The following is a 22261-nucleotide window of genomic DNA, read 5'->3' as shown; positions in this document are numbered from 1 at the left end:
TTTCATTGCTGAAATCTATCAGAAGGATGATGTAGACTTTCTATTGATTTACTTTTTTCTTTTCCTAGTGTTTTAACGTAGCACTCACACATCGAAGAGTTTCTCAGCGTCGCAAGGATGGAAAATTGCTAGAAAAGGGAAGGTTGTGGCTGTAGTGTTAATTAAAGTACAGCCCAGCATTTATCTGTTGTGAAAATGAAATACCTCTTAAAATCATCTTCTGGACCATCGATTGTGTTATTTGAACCCACCATCTCCAGAATGCATACTCGCAGCCACGCAATCCAAACCGCGCAGCCAGCGCTCTCGCTCTATCAGAATGGTTCTGTGCTCCTTGTACGTTAACATGTAAATAAGAATTGGTCCGTTTATGTTACTTGGGTTTTTTGAGCCCGCGATATTTCCCTGTTGCATAGATATGTATAATATGTTTACTTCGGCCTGGAAACTTAATATAGACACGAAATTGCGTGACCAGCGTATAAAATAATACCACTGTAGGGCAAGAGACTCGTAGAAATTACGACAAAACAGGATATGCTGAGAAAATGGAGTCGTTGGTCTAATTGATTGTATGTAGACCTATGCTTGTTGGTTAGGCTAGGATTAGATAGCATTGTATTTAGCTTGACTGTATTGTACTGGATTCGATTCCATGAACTCCTTAGACAGAACACACAGCAAGTAGCAGAGAGATATTCTAAGGATAGTCTGCAAAATGATATGCTACAAAAAGTAAATTGAGAAATGAAGAAAGCCTGATTTCTGAAATGGAGAGATAAGGCGATTCAAGCACTAATCATCTTCATAAATCAACAGCATTAACTGAATTACGTCCAACTCCAGCGGTTCTGAAAATACCAGTACTTAAATACAAATCAAGAAAACCTCCTTTGAGTGCCAGAGACAAATAATTTAGGCGAGAATAGAGAATATGTTTATATCATGTGTCGTATTTGCTACGGTACTGTATACCTCAGTATCTGTTTGGTTTGAATATACATTAAATCAAGAAATACCTGCTCTCACAATCAGCTTAACTGATAAAAGCTATACTTGATCGAACCCAGTCCATCCTGAAGTACGACTTAGTGTACTCGGTTACAATATTTCTGTTCACAGCACATTTCTGAAAACATATTCCCTAATTAAATTTATATTGGGAGCATTGCAATTAAAGGAGGTTAAATAGGACTTTCAAACAGTTTCAAGCATTATCACTGATATCCACGATCCTTTGACAGTTAGGCCTTCTTCACAAATTTTCTAAGTTGCTTTGCTTGACAGATATTATTCATCATAGCACAGTTTGAATTGGTGTTGGCAGTCATAAACGTGGAGCTGAAGGCGATAGTCTTACAAGTTATAGGAATTTATGACGGTGAAAGAAAGTTGATTGTCCTCCATTTTGTGTATGGTAATTGAATGTCGTTTCTAGTTCAGATTTCATATTTAATATGGAAAAGTATTTTTGTGGTATTACTGAAAAGAAATACCTTGCATTACCTTCTTTCTGGCTTTACCGCTTTCTACAAAAATTTGCAGACATTACAAATTTCATTCAACAACCATTATTTCCAATAACGACTCAGCTACCGGTATTGTTGCCTAATTTCTCGATTTTAGTGGGATTTCCTGATATTTAGATGATCTAAGAAATAGTTTCTCACTTCAAGATTAAGGACAAATATCCTCTAAAATGACATGAAACTTCATAAAAATTAACGTTAAGCAGTTTCAATTTGGCTCAATAAAATTATGATTAATTCGTTGCAAATAATCGATTCTACATCATAACTTCCTCTGGGTTCGATCCCGGACATCGGGCGATTTTAACTACATTTGGTTAATTACTCTTGCTCGTAGTGTGTGTGTTTACGTTCCTCTTAACACATTCTTCATTTACGTACAATACATCACAATACAAACCACAAGAGAAACCCGCAATAGTGAATACATTCACCCACGTAGAGTTTGCGTCAGGAAAGGCAACCGGCCGTACAATATGGCTTATTCTACATATAGTGCTGACTCCGGGTAGTTAGGGGGAAGGCCAGTGAGAAGAAACATTATAAGAGACATTTACGATCCATCTAATTAGGATCTGATGTGTCAGTACACACTGACTGAGCAAATGTCATGGGATAGCGGAGCACTGATGCGCAGGTGTGTTGTCTGCGCACCCCACGCTCCCCGTGCCAGCAGCAGTTGTATAGGAGACCTTGTGAGCTGTAGCTGTGCATATGACAGGTGTAACATGGAACGTCGTCGTGAGCTGACACCGTTCAAACGAGGTATGGTGATCGGTGCCTGACGGATGGGTAGTGCGATTTCGGAAGTGGTGCGGTAATTCGGCTTCACACGGTCAACCGTGTCCAGGGTGTATCGTGAATGATTGAATGCGGGTGTCACCGTCCACAACAGACGAACGACCGGCCGTCCAGCCACCCTCGATGACCGTGACCGGCGACATCAGAGACGGATTGTCAATAGTGATAGACAGGCAACCGTGCAACAAATCACTGCTCAGTTTAACACAGGCCGTGCTAGACACGTCTCCCAGTGGACAATCCGTAGGAACATGGGTTCTATGGGGAATGGGAGCCGGCGCCGCACATGGGTGCCACTTTTAACCCAACGTCATCGGGCACAACGACGCGCATTTGTCGCCAGTCACCAGGGATGGACACTGGAACAATGGCGTATCGTGATGCGGTCGGACGAATCACGATTTCAACTGCACCATGCCGATGGGAGGCACCGTGTATGGCGCAGACCACATGAAGCGATGGATCCCGCCTGCCTCGAAGGTGTGGTCCAGGGCGCTGGTGTAATGTGATCCAAACCTTCAAAATAACTACACTGTATGTGGAACACACGGACAAGGGGAATCTTGACACATAACCTTTACGAATCGGGCCAACGATCTCATTGACAGCCCTCTGAAAACTACAAATGGTTGACGCGTGCCACCGACATCCTAAACAGCCCAGCCAAGAACACAGAGCAATAGTGGTGAAATTTGTGCAGCGCTTCGACAAGGAGAAACTCATCTAACGTCGCCGACTGAAGAGGAACCTCTCTACGAATCATATTGGACTCCCTGGAGACTCCATTGTGTACACGAACGAATGCCTGTTTCCGGAGAAGAGGAAGCTTCTAGCAGCTGTCCGTCACAAGAGGAGAGAGAAACAGTACGCTCTTAATCAATCAATCAATCAATCAATCAATCAATCAATCAATCAATCAATCAATCAATCAATCAATCAATCAATCAATACTGATCTGCATTTAGGGCAGTCGCCCAGGTAGCAGATACCCTATCTGTTGTTTTCCTAGCCTTTTCTTAAATGATTTCAAAAAATTGGAAATTTATTGAACATCTCCCTTGGTAAGTTATTCCAATCCCTAACTCCCCTTCCTATAAACGGATATTTGCCCCAATTTGTCTTCTTTAACTCCAACTTTATCTTTATATTGTGATTTTCCTACTTTTAAAGACGCCACTCAAACTACTCACTCACAGAATAAACTTGCTACTATACTGAGAGTCAACTCAAGACTTAAGCGATCCCTTTGATGTTAGCCAGACTTCTGGTCAGTGAAGAGGCTTCCGCAGCGGTAAAGAGTTCCTATGTGTGTTGCTTGTCGCTGCAGTCAGGAGCTTCCCTCAGTTTGGTTAGATATTCTGGTGAACTTCCGTGACCAATTAAAAATTTTTGCGCTGTAAAAATATGGAAAATATTTCACAAGTTGCATGTTATTCGGGTAGTGTAGTATCTGTAGTGTACAGTATGCATTTTGAATTTCTGAATGTGTGTTATGTAAATCAATGGCCAATAGTAAGTGTTTCATTCAGGACCTAATAACCCGACCATTTTCAACACGTTCATTCGCAGAAAAAAAAGTGAAATTTAAAAAATGGTAAACCAACACCGGAACTCCCCAATTTACTTCAGAACTATAAAACATCCACGCCCCATTTTCTCGTAAGTTCGTATGAGAAGCATGATTGGCTTGCTAATAGTAAAGAATTAAATGCTGTTTTCTGCTGGAATTGTCTATTATTTGCAATCGTTAATAACACAAGATGGACAAAAACTAGTTTGACTCATTTAAGCAATCTTTCTAAATCTATAACAGGTGATGAAACGACAGTGGCACACTTAAAGGCATCCGTATCTCTAGCGACATTCGGATAATACAGAAACTGCATTACATACGCATTGGAAAATGATATTTAGGAACACAATCGAAGGGTTAGACAATGTAGGAAAATTTTGAAGCGTCCCATTAATGCTGTCTGTTTTCCAGGGAAACAAGAGGTATCCTTTAGAGGTCACTATGAATCAGAACTATCAATAAATCGCAGCAATTATGTAGAATTACTTGAGTACACGGCAGAATATGACCCGTTGTTGGCGAAGCACTTAGAATCATCGTCAGTGTACAAAGGAATTTCCAGTATGAACTGATTGACGCCATTGTATCTTCCTTGTTAGATGAAATAAAACATGAACTGAAATCGGCAAATTTTGTAGCAGTATTATTAGATGAAACGACAGATGTTTCAAACAAGGCTCAAATGTCTCTTGTAATGCGATATTTGTATGAGGGTGAAGTAAAGGAATGATTCATAAGCTTCAATGATGTAAGCTCTGATCACAGAGCTCCAGCAATAGCCGAGATCATTAAACAGTCCTTAACTGAATTCGAAATTAATCACAAATTAGTTGCTCAATTCTATTTTGGGGCGACCGCCATGGCGAGATTTTTAAGCGAGGTACAGACACTGATCACTGAAACTCATACTGAGGCGTTATTCATTCACTGTTATGACCATGTTCTGAACTTGGGTTTATCACAACATGTCAGTGTTATGCCTCAATTTTTGGTACTTCGAGTGGACTTGCCCCTTTTTTACGAGATCTCCAAAACGAGGTGAATTTCTTGATGGGTTTTTGAAGTGTAGGCTTCCAAGAGTTTCACCCACAAGGAGGAATTATTCTTCTAGACTCGTAAACGCAGTGTCGAAGAACAAATCTCAACTGCCATGAAAAATAATCCACAGGAAGTTGAACCTGATATTCTTGTGCCTATATCCGTTTTTCTCTCTTCATTGGAAGGTTTTACTTTCTGTTTCTTTCTTAATATCTTCGACAAAATTTTTGCTTTCACAGATGTTTTATTCAGCATACTTCAAAAGCAGTCATTTGACATTGTGTACTGTAGGCAGAAAATAACTGAAACTCAACACCACATTGGGAATCTCAGAGAAAGTTTTGACGAAATGTACCAGCAAACTGTTTCTGGTGTAGGAGATCTTTCTAAAAGAAGAAATATAAATTTCAGGCGAATATTCTTCGAAATTTTTGACAATATTAGTTCTCATCTTCAAATCCAATTCCCAGATCATCTTAATTTGCACTTTCTAGGCCTTATTTGTAAAGACAAATTTCAGGACTACAGTAAAATGTTTCCTGAAAATGAATTTACAAGTCTGCTGAAATCATATGGTAAGCAGTTTGATAGCATCCGGCTGTAAAACGAATTAATAGTGATATATGGCAGCAGTGGATTCCACCAAAATAAGGACTGGTTTGAATTACCTAAGCTAATAAATAGTTCTCCTGCTCTGTCGTCAAGTTTCCCCAGACTTCCCTTCTTGTGCAATTAATATGCTCAATTCCCGTGTCGACAGAGTCAGTGGAGTAATCCTTTTCTGCTCTTGAAAGAATAAAATCTTATTCAAAGAACACGACGGGGGAAAGAAAACCTAGCAGTAATTTCAATCGAATCTCGACTGTTGGAGAAAATCTGAAAATTTGGAACTTTTTTGACAGAACTGTCAGCTTATGTGCCGGCAAGGAAAGGCGTATGGACTTCCAGCTTCGTTAACGTTAGGTGAGTTCATATTTTTATTTATGTTTAGATGATTTAAACTTTTAAAAATGCATGGATGTAAATAATTTCTTGTGCCTAACCCAGGCTGCTACAGTTTATTATATGACGGATCCCCGAATAGGGTGGGGTGCATTTTCTAGTGGATATTCCGTGTGTAACTGTGATGGAAGGAAGTGTTTCATGCTGTGTGTGAATTGTAGACAGGAAAAAATATTTTCATGGCGTCACGAACAAGTCGCCGAACGAAGGAAATCTACAACTGAAGGTAAAATTCCCTGGCCCGGCGGGAATCGAACCCGGGTCTCTACACTCAGAAGGCCAACACATTAACTGCACGGCCATTGCGCCGGACAGCATGGAGGTGAACATATTGTGATGAAATGTCATCTATGTATTGAATATCAACAGGAGATAGCGTATTCAACACCCGCAGTAACCTTCTGTGAGTGCAAGGGCCATGCTACCATCTCAGTTGGGAGATTTTTAAGCAAAAGCTGTTAATAATGAATTCACATGAAAATGGCTTTATCGCCCCCCGTATTTTCATGGTAGACATTTTGTGCCTTAACTTATCTTTCGTCACATTTTTAAACAGATATATCCTAAAATTGTGGCATTGCACAGCATGGACGTATATTAAAACATTTTATATTATATTAGAATTAATTACAATTGTTATTATAATAATTATTATACTGTACGTGCAGTACTGAATTGTACTGCATGAGGATGACTTCAAAATATGTATTTTTAATGATGTTAATATTATTTCTATAGTAGGTTGGGTATCCAATTACACCCATGTTCATAAAAACAGAACACCTCGAAAGACTAGAGATAGGAAGTTCATATTCACAGGATATGTTCGCTAATATGTTCTGCAGAAACGATTAGCATTTCAGTCACCTAGGTTCAGCATGTGTCCTGTTGCCTAGTAGGCACTGGGTCCTCCATGGGCACTGATAACTTGTTCCATGCGTAATGGCATCGACGCGTATAAGGCGTGAATGACGTCCTGGTGTATAGCCATCCATACTGCATTCACCTGGTTCCACAGTTCATCTTTGGTGGTCACAGCGCCGCACGCGTCGTTTCACCATACCGCACACATTTTCGATTGGCGACAATTCCGGTGATTGGGCGGGCCAGAGCAACAGTCTGACATCCTGTGACGACAAGAAGGCACGTGTTCGTGCAGCAACATGTAGTCGCGCATTGTCATGCTGAAATATGGCGTCTGGTGTGCCGTGCAGAAATGGTATGGCTACGGGTCGCAGGATGTCATTCACGTGGTTCAAACTGGTCACAATGATCTGGACACGCACCAACTGTGATTTGTGGTTTTGCCCAATAGCACCCCACATCATAAGGTCTTGAGTTGGCGCTGTATGTCTTGTGCGAATGCAGTCAGTGTGATGCCTCTACTACCCCTGTCTGCGGCGACCAAACTGTGGCAATCATTTTCAAAAAACAGAACCTGGATTCGTCCGAAAACACTATCTGCTGACATTCCTGTCCCCAGTGACGTCGTTCCACATAACACTGCAGTCTAGCATGTTTATGCACCTTAGTCAAAGGTAGGCGGAGAAGTGGAGGACGCACCGGTAACCCAGACTGTAATAAACGGCGACGGACTGTCAATCCTGATAGTTACACTGTTTCACTGTTGCGCCAGAGCCGAGGAGGACGCAGATCTCTCCTGCACTGCCATTCGAATGAGGTATCGATCTTCTCGGGGGTTGGTGTGGGTGGTGCGACCAGACCCATCTTGTCGTATTATACGGCCTTCTGTGAACCATTCTGTACACATCCGTTGCACTGTTGCCACACTTAGTCCCATACGAGCAGCAATTTCTCGGACAAAAGCATCACGTTCTTTCTTGCCAATAATGGACCCCCTTTCACACTCGCTCATCTGACGGTACGGTTCTCGCATACGTCTGCGAGGCATCCTGCACGTATACTTAAGTCACACAGATCCATTACCTTCGGTTTATAGCACCAAGGAGAGCCAGAAGCACATTTTACCAGTAGGTGGTTGTGCGCCTAAATATCGATGTGGACCTTGAACCTGTTGGCCGACATGATTCAAATGCGATTCAAACTGTGGCAATCATTTTCATTTTCTTCACAACATACTAATGCAGATGTCCTGTGAATATGAACTTTCTATCTCTAGTCTTTCAAGGTGTTCTGGTTTTTATGAACATGAGTGTAGTTACTCTTCACTTTAACACAGTGCTTCACTAGTCTCGAGGGTCACCGCACGCCACTGATTAGTTTACATTAATAATGCGATCATAGCAGGCGACCTTAACATTCCCACGATAACAAGTACAGACCTCTGTCCCTATGATGATAACAGTCAATGTAAGATGATAAGAAATGTTATGAAACTTTTCGAACTAACATCTCATAACACTGTGCGAAACTGCAATGGGAAACCCTTCACTTAATTCTTACCAATTATACACAATTAGAAGTTTCCAGGGACACATTCCCTCTCTTACCAGAAGATAACCACCACCCTTCATTAAATTTTAATTTACCACTAAAAAGTGCTCAACAGAATTTCAGGCTAAAAATTGAAACAAGATTTAATTTTAGGAAAGCTAAATTTCAGAAGCTATTCACGGAATTAAGAGACGCTGACTGGAATGAGCTATACAATAGCACGGAATTAAATTCGGCAGTAAACACTTTTTACAGTCAACTGTACATGGTACTGCGGAGAAACGTTCCAGTGTCTAATTCACAGAGGCTTGATAAATACCCCTCCAGGTTCACAAGGGAAATTATTAAAGACTTAAAGCAGAAAGATTTCAATGGAAAAAGTAAGGGTATCTCCCGATATAGTAATACGAAATTTGAACAATACAGAAGCAAAATTAAGACAGATATTAAAGTAGGTTATAGAAAATATGTAACGACTGTCGAAGACACCTTTACACATGATTGTAAAAAAATTGGTCTGGTGTAAATAGCAGAAAAGGTAAGTTTGATCTTGTAATAATAAGTGGTACAATAATGAGGAGTTAAAGAGTGATGAATCAGTTGTGGATGTGTTTGCTAGGAATTTCAGATCGGTGTACTCTCAACACCCTGCTCTGTACGACATTCCCACAGATAATACTAGTGACTCAGAAACTTAACACATCGATGAAATAACGATGGAAGACATTGACAGAGCTTTGAGAAATTTAAAGCCGAATACATCTGCAGGCCCGGATCAGATATCTTCATGTGTCGCAAAAGGATGTGCGTAAATCCTTAGGAAGCCATTATATTTTCTTTATAATATTGCTCTGAAAACACAAACCTTTCCTGATTTTTGGAAAAAGTCTCGGGTTTGACCCTTACTAAAATCAGGTGATCAGCTGTTAATTAAAAACTGTCGACCAGCGTTTATCCTATCAGCTTTTGCAAATTTTTTGAGTTTATTCTTCATGATAAGATTATTTTACACATTGGACCAATAATATCTGACCAGCAACATGAGTTTTTATCTAGGAGATCTATAGTTACAAATCTGGTCAATCTGTGCCAGGATATGTCGAAACAATTAGATAATGCGGGGCAAATGGACATTGTTTACACAGATTTTGAAGAGGCATTTGACAGTGTGGATCATGATATATTGTTATGTTAACTGAATACATTTGGATGCTCGCGATATATGCTCACTTTTTAGTACTTATCTAATAGTAAACAATATGTTCAATACCTTGGAAATTCATCTGTGGAATACAACGTGAATTCGGAAATCGTTCAGGGTTCGAACCTGGGCCCAGCTATGTTCATGATTTTCATAAATGATTTGCCTAAACATGTAAAAAAATTCCAACTGTCTCCTTTATGCAGATGACTTCAAAATATTCAGATCGGTTGGCTCAACACAAGACTGCCTCTTACTACATAAAGACATTGATGATACTGTAATGTGGAGCCATATGAAGAAATTAGAATGTTACGTCTCGAAATGTGTAAAAGTGTCAATCAACCGAAAAAAGAGTAAAACTATATTTCCATAAAAATTGGATCGAAACGCCCTGCAGGAAGTTGACCAAGTCAGTGACCTTGGTGCCCAGCTTGACAAGGGACTTATATTCACATTTCATGTAAACAAGGTGACAGCAGAGGCCTACCGGGCATTGGGGTTTATCGAACGGAACACAAAACTGTTCAGGAAGATGAATTCATTCATAGCGCTCTATGATGCGTTTCTACGACAAAACTGGAATATGCTAGTTGAGTACGGAATCTAAGGTTTCGATAAATATATTAAGTTTATCGAAAGAGTGCAAAAACGTTTTGTAAGATTCGCTCATCACCAAACACATGGCTTGTACCCATTTATGGTGCCATACAAAAATTTACTAACCAGTGTCAGAATGACCAGCATTGAAAATAAGAGAAAAATAATTGATGCCAAGTACCTGCATAAATTATTAAACAATAAAATAGATAATATGAATTTACTGTCCCTGTTGAATTTTCGCGTACCTCACTTTCACTCAAGAGAACGCAGCACGTTTAGGACTGAAAGAGGTCCGACGACCGCCCATAACCATTCACCACTTTATAGGTTATGTAACAACTATAATGAAGCTGTTGGCATAGACAATAACTTGGACTTCGACATGTCAATATCCAAATTCATAAAAAAAATTCAGCTACACTGCCACGACACTAAGCATTAACATCACGCTGAAAGCAATCAAAAAGTTGTAGGTAATGAATAATTTAGTTATTGAGAAGCTTATTTTTAGCTATTAAGATCTAAGACTTGTATCAATGTAATTTAATGAATAATTTATTTATTAAGAAGTTTATTTTAGCTATTCAGATCTAAGACTTGTATCAATGTAATTTAATTCATACTTTAGTTATTAAAAATTGTAGTTTTAGTTATTGAGATCTAAGACTTGTGTCAATGTAATTTAACAAGTACTTGAAAGATTTTTAGGTTTACTGTAATTGGGCTTTATTATCCTGTTGTTAACCGGCAATTTTTTCGTATGGCTATTTCTAGCCCGGTGCAGCCCTTGTAAGGCAGACCCTCCGATCAGAGTAGGCGGCATCTGCTATCAGTAGATAATTGCGTGCTTTTGTGGTGGAGAAAAGCGTAATGTGTGGTTGTGTGTAACCGGCAATCAGAGAAGTAAATAAATAAATAAAAGCTCATATCGCGGGTTTGCAAGCAAAACACATTAAATCAAAAATGTTACATTTAAGGATAGGAGGTGTGAAGGCTTTCATAGCTTTTCGCTACCAACATCTGCTTTCAGAATAGGAATACTTGTCTATAAAATAATGCAATGGGTTTGTTAGAGTATCAAAATGACATTGTGTATCTGACATTTTTCGAAGCTAGCACTGACTTATTGTGTTCAATGTGCTCTAACAGCCGCGCTGAGTGGCTCAGACGGTTGTGCGCTGGCCGGTTCGGTCCTGGCTCAATGCGGTGGTATTTCAAGGTGTTCAAATACGTCAGCCTGTGTCGGTATATTTACTGGCACGTAAAGGAACTCCTATGCGGCTAAATTCCGGCACCGCGGCGCCTTCGAAAACCATAAAAGTAGTTAGTGGGGCGTAAAAGCAAATAACACTATTGCGCCTTTCCCTGTCCCCTAATTTTTTGCTTAGCTCAGTGGAGAAGCTGCGTGGAGCGTTCAGGTGAAATAAATGTTTCGCAAATGCTATCTAAAATTAACTTAAATCTGTAGGTCAAGTTCTGGAATATATATTCGTAAATAAGAAGTCATGGAAATAATTGGTGGAACAAGTATATTAACAAAATAGCATGAAAAGAATGATAAATTTCCTCAATAAAATATCAATGTCAAATTTACAAAATTGTACAGTAAAATTCGTCGTCACAAATTGTTAATCGGAACACGGGCCTCGAACCCAAATTACAAAATCGTGTGTGGAAATACGGTGGAATCATTTTATTTTACGGAGGGATCTTTTATATTATACTGCGGGTGGCATGAGGCCTCGATTTTAATCGTCTCTATGCATGATATATAACTATAGACTCACACATCTCGGCCTGGTTAAACAAATCCTATCCAGTCGGTAAAGAAATAATAAAACAATGACTTGGGACTGACACATATACCCCCAAAAGAACACTGAATTTACTATCACGGGATCTGCCCGGGTAACTGAATAGGAGTAGAACCTCACAACCAAAAATTCAGCTCGCGCTGTAACCCAATTATAGAAAGTTGCTCACAATAAAAACGGACAATAAATACACAGAACAAAACATACAAGGTAAATAAAACACATCCTGAAAAAAGAAAAAACATAACACATTTGATGTCGTCTGAGGCTCCGGATGTCACCAGCTGTGTTCCACACACAGTGCAGGTATTTTTCGGCTAATATTTTGCAAGATCAGCTGAGCTGCGGAGAGAAAATAACCAGCGGAGATATCTTTAAATGCGAACAGACCCCCTCTGGCCTGGTCAGAAGTAACGGGATCGTATATACGAACCAATTCATTCACAGCCGTTCATACCGCCTACATAGAAGTTCTCTAACTACCTGCTTCCCTTAACAGACCTTTCTCCATTTGGCTTCCGGAACTATATTCAACTACCATCACACTGACAAAAAGCGGCACATAAAGCCACCTTTGTATTCCGTTCTGACACACGAACAAAACAGTCACATAATACGCCGCATTAAGGACTCACTTTAACCTGTACTTAATACATACATCGCTTCTCTCTTGAGGATAGCCTACACTCATTAGGGCACCGCGCGCCTCGCATCTAGAATGCACAGGTTCAATTCTTGGCTCTCTCTCTCTTGGCCTATTATCTAAGCCTCCTCGAGGCTAATACCACTAATACCTCATGGCGTTAATACACACACATATCTGGGCTCTTTCTGGCCTCGCATCTACCCTATCTGGGTTCTAATCTCACACTCGGCTACGGGCCAGTCTGTTGCGTATGATTTAAAAGACCCTGGCTCATTTACAACGGTTAAAATATCTCTCTGATCTCGCTGCAAGCTGAAAAACATGTTCCATGCAAATAACGCACATCCTAATGGTATTAACTATCTGGTATCCGATACCGGGTTCCTCGTCCGAAACTTGAGAGGTGAGCTGAACTCCAAATTTATCTGAAGATAATGACATCAATACAACCCTAGCGTCCAAAATAGCGCTTAAGTAATTAACATACAAAACACGTGTAAACTATTAAACTATCCTTACTCTCATACCATCTTAAGAAAAGTTAATAAAACGCATGGCTGGCGCGTGCCGTCAGCCCTAAGTTAAATTAAATAATCTACACTTGAAATAAACATTTTTAAGACATTGAAACTTACATCATTAAATATTTACATTATTGAAAATGCCCTGAGTCGAATCTATAACTAAAAATCATGCTTAAATTGCAGTTCAACTCATCTTATATCCTCTGCCATTGGCTCAGCATACCATCCGGGGATACGTTGTGGAGTTAGCACATCCTAGAGCCGTGAACGTTGGACCTTGAAGCCTGGCACTCGATTCCTTTGAACGCCAGTATAGTTGTCTTCCTGTTCTTTGGATCATCCGGAAGTCCAGGAAACTGGATGCTGCTATCAAATATTCCTCTTCACTGCCTTTTCATGTACACGCACTCAATGCCGCGACCTAGGCGAGACTGTTGATCTAAATCTCCTACTTATGATCTCCTACTAGGTATATGAAAACCCGCTCACAATAAGTTTATTTGGCAGCTAACTTTCCGCGAAACGCACTAAATTGACGAACTTGATCTAGTTCAGATATCATTTACTCACAGTACATGCTCGAGCGAGCTAGTGTATTTCCTATCTAAAACTTTGTAATTGCTTTCTTTAAGGCACTATGTTATAGAAACATTGTCTCGAGGTTCGATACGAGTGACACGCACTCAGCACCGGTCTTTCAGTCACTAGCCTCTTGCTCCTACGGCTGGCTCCCCTTTATAGTATATGCTCGTGTCCGTTAGGGTCGGTACATCCCCGACCTATTTATAGACTATCTTTGTGTACCGGCCGCGTCTCCTTCAACGGCTGTTTGAATTTGAGTGAGAAAACCGTTAACTTGCTTGCTTGTCACCGCAATGGTGCAGATAGTTCTCCATAAATCAACTCAATATTTTTTTGTTCAAAAAATTATGGGACTGGCACTCGTGTGGAAATAACTTGATCGAATAGCTTGCTGCCGGGCCTGAACTGCTCATGTTTTCTTTGCTAGTGGGTTTACCTCGCACCAATACAGATAGTTCTTGCGGCGACGATGAGATAGGAAAGGCCTAGGAGTTGGAAGGAAGCGGCCGTGGCCTTAATTAAGGTACAGCCCCAGCATTTGCTGATGTGACATGGGAAACCACAGAAAACCATCTTCATGGCTTCCGACAATGGGATTCGAACCCACTATCTCCCGGGTACAAGCTCACAGCCGCGCGCCTCTAACCGCACGGCCATCTCGCCCGGTACTGCTTATGTTTGGTTAAGTGTAGTTGGCACTACTCGCTTCACGTGAAAAATTCGAACCTCTCTGTCACTGTTTCGCGATCTCCTTCATCTTACTCTCCCTAGCGTGGTAACGCTATCTACGGGGTCTACACGAGTAAGTTTGTAAAAAAAAACTTGCTTCCCGTTGGGGTCTCCACGATTAATCGCAAGGACTGCAGCTTTCACTACGAGGTCGCCTCCTCCTAAAGCGTGGATTTCGGGCTCTGTCGGGTGCTATATTCGAATATTCCGATTATATAAATTGATGCTATTTGGACCATGTTCTAGTGATACGGTACACTATGAATTGTGCTCTAACAGTTATAAAACTTTTAGGAAAATTAACATAACGTGACAATGTGCACTTAGTGTATTTTACCTGTTTCATTTTCACTACCTACAGCATTTAGAGCACTTAAGTCAAATTTAAATTTAAATTAAATTACTACCTATAAATATCCTGTGTTATGAGAAAAAACACCGTGAAGAAAGAGACACTGTATATAGACTAATTATTGTCAAACGCCTTTATGAAAATAAGCTGTATTTTAACTCCAGGTTAAGCATACTGAAATCTAGTCCGCTTTAAAGACATCTTGGTTTGACTTTCCTTTTTCCTTTACAATTTGTTTTACATCCCACCGACCCAGATAGGTCTCTTGGTGACAATGGGGTAGGGAAGAACTGGGAGCAGGAACAAAAGTGACCGTGGCCATTATTAACTTCCATCGCGTGAAAATGGGAAAGAACGGAAAACCATATTCAGGGCTGGCAATAATGGGAATCGAACCCCCTATCTCCCTAATGAAAGCTGAGAGCTACGTGACTCAATTCACGCAGCCACTCCCTAGGTAGCTTGTTTTGAAATCTGGCATGAGCGAAAAGAAAATAGGCCATCAAGAACATGTCATGTCATATTGGCACGATTTAAATAAAAATATCAGGAGGCATTTCCTTTCTTTCTATTTCAGTTTGGCCACTGACGATATACTAAGCAGTTTGTTAAATTGCACAACATATTCTGCGCATAAACTTATTTGTCAATAACACTTCCCAGATTGCTTTAGAAATGTTAGAATTGTATGTGCTCTTTTAATTTAATCTACATATTCGAATCACATTATAATGACCTCCTGCCATTGTACAGAGCAACTCCACTTCGCAGCACGGACGTGATGGCACTGACTTAATCAGGTGTTGATAGGTCTCCACGGGTATCTGGAGCCATGCTATCTGCAGTGCTTGCCACAAATGTTGAGGGTGCGTGATGCAGGAGACAGACGGTGAATATGATGATCGAAATGGTCCCACCGATGTTCAATTGGATTGAGATTGGGGCTGTTTGGGGGCCAGGGAAGAACTTTGAAGTCTTGGTCGTGCTCTTACAGCTATGTGTATGTGCGGACACTTCTAGCCGTGTGGCAAGTCGCATTATCGTGCTGGATGATCCTCTCCTCGTCATATACGGGTGGATGTAATTGCCGAGGATGGATTCATAAATAAATCGATCAAGCGTGCTTTCCATACGGATGATGGGACCTAGAGAATACCACGAGAAAATTCTACAGACTATAACACTGCCCCCACAACCTTGTGTTCGTTCGGCAATGGTTGCAACATGTTGAGTTTTCGACGTCTCTCCGAACACGCTGACGCCCATCCGTTCTATGTGGTTGAAAATGTGACTCGTCAGAGAAGGCTACCCGTCGCCAATCAGAAACGATTCCCAGTTGCCATACTGTCGAGCAAATGCAAGTCGTTTTCATCGATGCACCTGTGTTAGCATGTGTGCAGTCACCCTCCATCTACTCCGCAGACCCATTCGCAGAAACATTCGCTGAACTGTTACAATAGAAACGTGCCTGGATGCACCCTTTTTCATTTGAACCGTGGGCTGTTCCACTGTAGCCTGTGGGTTCACCTTCACGTGCCATCGTAGTTGCCGTTCACCTCGGACATCAATGACGCGTGGATCTCCGCAGTTTCCTCGATGGTTATTCCCAATGGTGTTATTCAACCACTCACGATACACGTTTACCACTGAGGCACGTGAACAGTTCACAACATCACAGTTTCTAAAATGCTCCAACCCCCTTGGCCCTGAAGCCGACGATCATTCCTTTCAAATCTGTTAAGTGGCTTCCCTTACTCATGACAGCAGGAAGTGCAATGAGTACAGTCAGCCTGTCGGTCGCATTATATACCCGCTTCACCTGCCCTCGTCACGGGGAATACGTTATGGGCTACTCGCTGCAGGTGGCATTTCTAGCATGTGATCACAACAATTATTAGCCAATAATCACCATTTAAATGTATCATCTGGTATTGGTATACTAAATTGAATATATCCCTCCCGTCTACCCTTCTTAATCTTAACCAATACATTATTACTTTTCTAGACATATCTCCTTGTATACTTATATCTTCGCATATTACTAGCTGAAACCCGTCAAGACATGACAGTCAATGGAGTAAATATTTATTGGAGGATTTCCTTATATACGATATTCCTTGTACTTTATTCTTTTTACAAGTTTCTTTACGTCTCACCGACACAGATAGGTTTTATGGCGATGATGGGAGAATAAGTGGCTAGAAGAGGGAAGGAAGCAATTGTAGCTTTAATTAAATTACAGCCTTAGAATTTGGCTGGTGTGAAAATGAGAAACCAAGGAAAACCATCTTCAGGGCTGCAGACAGTTGGGTTCGAACTCACTATCTCCCGAATGCAAGCTAATAGCTACGTGACCCAAACCGCGCAGCCACTTGCTTGGTGCATTCCTTGTACAATTACCCTCTGGTAATAATGCAACTTTAAAATATCGCTCCCTCGACAATGCAACATTTAACTCACCATGGCTGAAAACTGGCTGAGGTAAATAGAGACCTTCACATCCATTGAGGTTATTGATCGTGTTACAAAATGCCAACTGAATATATAGGAAATTGATGTCTCTTGAAAAAATGGAAGTGTTTTATCGGATGTTGTTAAGTCATTTCGAGGGATTAAGGCTCTCTGTCCAGGTGTATCTCACTTATTACTTCCAGATCTTAACAATTTTCCTACATATGTCTTAGAATTAAACCCTAAACTGGATCCGTTTACGAGCCGTTGGTAAACGTTCCAATTTCTAAGGAATATAACTATGGCTCTAGTTTTTAGAAGAAGAATATGAGGGGGCAAGCCATGAATTCCAAGGAGTTCAAGAAATATGTAGGAAATTGAAGTTGCTAGCTTTCATCTTCATTATTAATCTGTTGACGCTACTGTATGGTTTTGAACTACCGGATATAAGCCCAAAGACTTTTAAATTAATTAATTAATTAATTAATTAATTAAGTAAGTAAGTATGAACGGCAAATTTCGAGAAAATTATTATATTTTTCGCAGAAGTGAACGTTTCTCTAAAGAATTTTATCACAATATCATCATGTGCTAAAATTCCAGCTGGCAGTTCAATAAAATTTGATCCGTCACCATCTACAGAGGGGTAGTTTCAGTTACCAATTTCTTTCATAAAAAGTAAGCGAATTCCTTTGTGTGTATGTGGTTTTGCCCACATACTTTTATACAAGTGACGTATTTTGAAGAAGGGTCAAAGAGGAGAGTATTTAATAAAATTATTATTAAATACATGTTTGGAGATAAGCATGTGGCAATACGAGCAAAACCTTTATGAAATCTCCCCCAAGAACAATGATTTTCCCACCAGCAGGAATGGAATGTCGTTACCTATGATATATTTTAGAAGACTATTCACACACATTAATGAATGACTATTGTTCATCGAATATAGTCAGTTGCTTTGGAAATTAATTTTAATCCAGTCACCGAAACTTTTTAATTTAGAGAACATTTTTCACTTAGTCCAAGTCACTGATCTAACATGAGGCCCTAAATTAAACCACGTTTGTATTATATATCATAAATGCTTTTCTGGTGTGACCGGAACATTTGATATTTGTGTTGATTTGTTGGAGCACGGCAATGATTTCATTAGTAATTGAAAATTGTTCGTGGTTTGTTATCAGTTCCATACCGGTCAGTGTTAAAATTATGACGAGAAAAAAAGTTAAAATTTCTCCAAAATCACTCAGGCTCACAAATATAGGTAGAGATGACGTGGAGAATTAAACGATCAAATTTATTTTAAATCACTTCAAGCTATCATAATAGGGACAACTACAGAAGACATTGTAAAATTGCGCTGAATAGCTTCTTCTCAGCCAAGCAATTCCCTACAACACAGTACGGAAGAAACCGAGGTACAGCTGACCAGGAAGACGTCTGGCGAGCGCTTTGGCCAATCAGAATGCTACATTTTCTGTATTAACTTAAAAATATAAAGCAAGAAAAGTTTATGCTTTAAAAGACACTCTGCAAATCTACAGGCCATGAGATTTCTTCAGAATGCTTTAAGATGTCAATCAGTTAACCCACTCTCTCAACTCGTGGTCACAAACGTAAGCCTAGCGTTTTCAATATATAGATTCCAACTCCACTATTAACCGTAAACTCCGGGAGAATAGTTTTGAATAATTCACTACTTATTACATTGAAAATCAGCCTAGTGTTTAAATATATAGATTCTAACTCCACTATTAGCCGCAAACTCCAGGAGAATAGTTTTGAGTAATTCATTACTTATTGCGTTGAGTTCTTTTCTATCCACTTGCAGTATTCCACATATCTGCCCCATACAATGCTCTTGATATTACAAGTGCATTTAAAATGCAGTACTTTCATGTAGCTTATATTAACTACTTGGCATCTTCCTCTCAAAACACATCGTGCTAGATAGAGCGGCCACCCCTTTCATTTTAGCTCACCTTATTTGTTCATTACACACACCATTTGACATTATTATAATATTATTATTCATAATTTTTCTATTTTATTGACCACCACCTTTCCCTTTTCTCTAATTTATTTCCTCTTTTACGTACCATTAGTTTTGTTTTCTTAATATTAATGTTCATATTCTATTTTTTTAATATTGAGCACTTTTTGATACTGCTTCCCATACCGACTGATATTAAAGAGAGCAGAAGGATGTCGCCTACGAAAACCAGGCCAGGAATGTCTTTATTGTTCGGGCGTGGGCTTGTCCTATCCTTCTTCCCTTCATTATCCAAGACGTCCTTAATAAAATTTATGAACAATATCGTTGATAATTTACACCATTTTTCTCTCCTTCCGTAAAGTCTTCCTTTATGTTAATTGTATCACTTTTGCATGCAGTTCTTCTGTGGTCTTAATAATTTTATTTGACATCCCTGTTCTAGCAAATTTCGCAGCAACAGCCTGTCTGCTGACCGAATCAAACGCTTCTGGTAGGTTCGTAGCTGTAATATAAAATCTACCACCTTTTCTCCTTAAGTATTAATCCATTTTTTTATTATAAAATATATTATCTATGGTTCTTACTCCTTTCCTGAATCTTGACTGGTATACCGAGAATATACAGTAATCCTCAACCCATTTAGTAATGTTTTCCCAATATCCCAGTATAAATCGTACTAAGTGTATAAAACAAAGTACCCACAAAATAATGTGTATCAGGTCATTTTCCCTTCCTTTTTATATTGAACATATTATTACATCTTGCCAAATTCTTGGAATATTCCTGCCATCATTATTTTAGTTATTGTTCCCAAAATCTGACTGTTATTACCTAGCTATCTCTATACTTCGTAAGTTATTCCACTAATAGCACCTGATTCACCCCTTCCTTATTTTAATGTTTCTAAAACCTCATCCCCAGTTATTGCATCGTCTAATACAGCCAGCGTGTTCTCTACATGTTTAAGTATACCAGCCTCAGTTTCATTCTTTTTCCATTTATCTTTACCCCCTAAGAACACCTTGAAATACATTATCCACACCTCCTCATTTATGTGCTTGGTTACAACTTTGGTTTTCTTAACAAATTATATTTATTCCGTTCCCTCATTTCTTAGTTTCGTTTTCTCCATATTAACTATTTATTAATTTTACTTATTTGGCCTGCCAATATTATCAATCATTAAATCTCTACATTACTTTCTCCTTCTACATAAATCCATCCTTATCTCATGAGATCCCTCATTTCTCTACACGTTTACTGCCTTTACCACATCAGTTTTCTTACACTCATCACTATACCGTAAATTGTGTTTATTTTCCCTTCTCGTTCTTACAACAATTTTACTGCCAGCTATTGCCAAAGATTTCAACCATTCTTATTGCTTCATATGAGTTATTATTCTCTATAACATTTATAATAATTAACTTCAAAATGTCGAAATTTGTCCCCTATAAAAATCCGCAAATTCTTCTCTGTGCTCCTCCCTACGTCTCTAACTTACTAAATGTTTCTGTACATTATTCATCTGTTATTTTCCTTTTGATTTTTCTTCACTTCTCGGTTATCAATTAATAACGCGGATATGATAAGAAGCTACCCAGTTCATTACCTTTATGTCTTTAACATAAGTCATTGCCTCTCTAGATGCAACAGCTAGATTTATAGGACTCCCTCCTGAATCAGCTACATATGTCAAATTCCCAGTTTTATCCCCAACCACCCACCATTCAGTATGAATAATTCATCCACTGCACACTTCTCTAGTAATTCCTCACAATTTTTGTTGCATTCTTTGTGTTTACTTCTCCCTACTTCTATTAATACGTATTTCATTGATTTCTTTATCTTACTCAGGATTCATCACCAAAATTTGCATGAAAATCTGCCATTAAGATTATTTCCGCTTCTTCATTTTTTTAATTTAATCCGGTTTACTACTCCAATAAGGCCATCAAAGAAATCTTTACTCAGAGGGAGGCACAGTTGATTGGTTGCAATAGAAACCTACGAAAAATTATCTCTCACCCTGAGTTATTTTATATATTTTCGCCTACATCAGTTCATCATGGCCCGATTCAGCTATCTCTACCTTGACTTATTTCCTGTTGCTCCCTCTGGAGCATAGGGCTAGGGCCTTGGTAAAATTTCTCCACACAGTACGGTTCCTGGCCATTCTTTTCACTTCGCTCCAGGTCTTGTCAACCTCTGCGATTTCCTTTTCGATCGTCCTCTTCCAGGTCTTCTTGGGCCGACCTCGCTTTCTGGAGCCTTGAGGGTTCCAGTCCTGCGCCGCCCTCTCAATAGCACCTCCGGTTTCCTTAATGTGTGTCCAATCCAGCACCACTTCCTCTCCTTGATCTGGATGTCCATCGGCTGCCGATTGGTCATGGACCAAAGATCTTCATTCGAGATTATGTCCGGCCACCTCACATTTGTTATGCGACGCAGGCATCTATTAATGAACACCTGTACACAAAGGGCCGCTGCTCTTAACAAAGTAATGCAGATACGATAACTAACAGTAGCGCCTACCCGATGGATATATGCTGGTAGGCTCGTTGAAGTTATGTCCTCACTCTGTACAGATCTCCTTGAACTCAATTATCAGAGAAATGAAAGATAACGCAGACGAATGGGACGGTGGAACGAGAATTCAAGCTTAGGGTTACTATGTTTCCCTGCAAAACTTTGATTTCTATTTCCTATTAAATTTATTTGCTGAAGTGCTTTCCGTATCAGATCCTTCAGAAGAAAATATGTGATATTGCTTTCTGCTCTAAAGAGATCCAGCAATTTAAAGCGTTTTTGCAGGCAACCAGAAATTTTTTTGAAACTATGTGGTCAAAGTTGCGAGACAATGAAGGGAGGCAAGATTACCTTAAAAAGCACCAGAGAATTGATTTTATAAGAACTAAGAAAATATCGTATCTCCGATTGTATTTGGAAATAATTGACATCATATCCGTGCAACTATCAGATAGATTTTATGATATTAACAT

At 39.6% G+C, this 22261-nt stretch overlaps 1 protein-coding gene across 2 annotated transcripts in view; it reads left to right on the top strand.

Moving 5' to 3' along the window:
- Positions 1-5825: 5825 nt before the first annotated feature.
- The window catches only part of Dh31-R (Diuretic hormone 31 Receptor), a 596582-nt gene continuing 580146 nt past the window's right edge, over positions 5826-22261 (top strand). For both annotated transcript variants that reach the window (XM_067139429.2, XM_067139428.2), the window contains exon 1: positions 5826-5904. In XM_067139429.2, coding sequence (XP_066995530.1) covers positions 5856-5904 — 49 coding nt within the window. In that variant the 5' untranslated portion in view covers positions 5826-5855. The remainder of the gene's footprint in view (positions 5905-22261) is intronic.

This window comes from Anabrus simplex, chromosome 2, assembly GCF_040414725.1.
Source record: "Anabrus simplex isolate iqAnaSimp1 chromosome 2, ASM4041472v1, whole genome shotgun sequence".
NCBI classification, from domain to species: Eukaryota; Metazoa; Arthropoda; class Insecta; order Orthoptera; family Tettigoniidae; genus Anabrus; species Anabrus simplex.
This window is presented reverse-complemented; position numbering and strand designations above follow the sequence as displayed.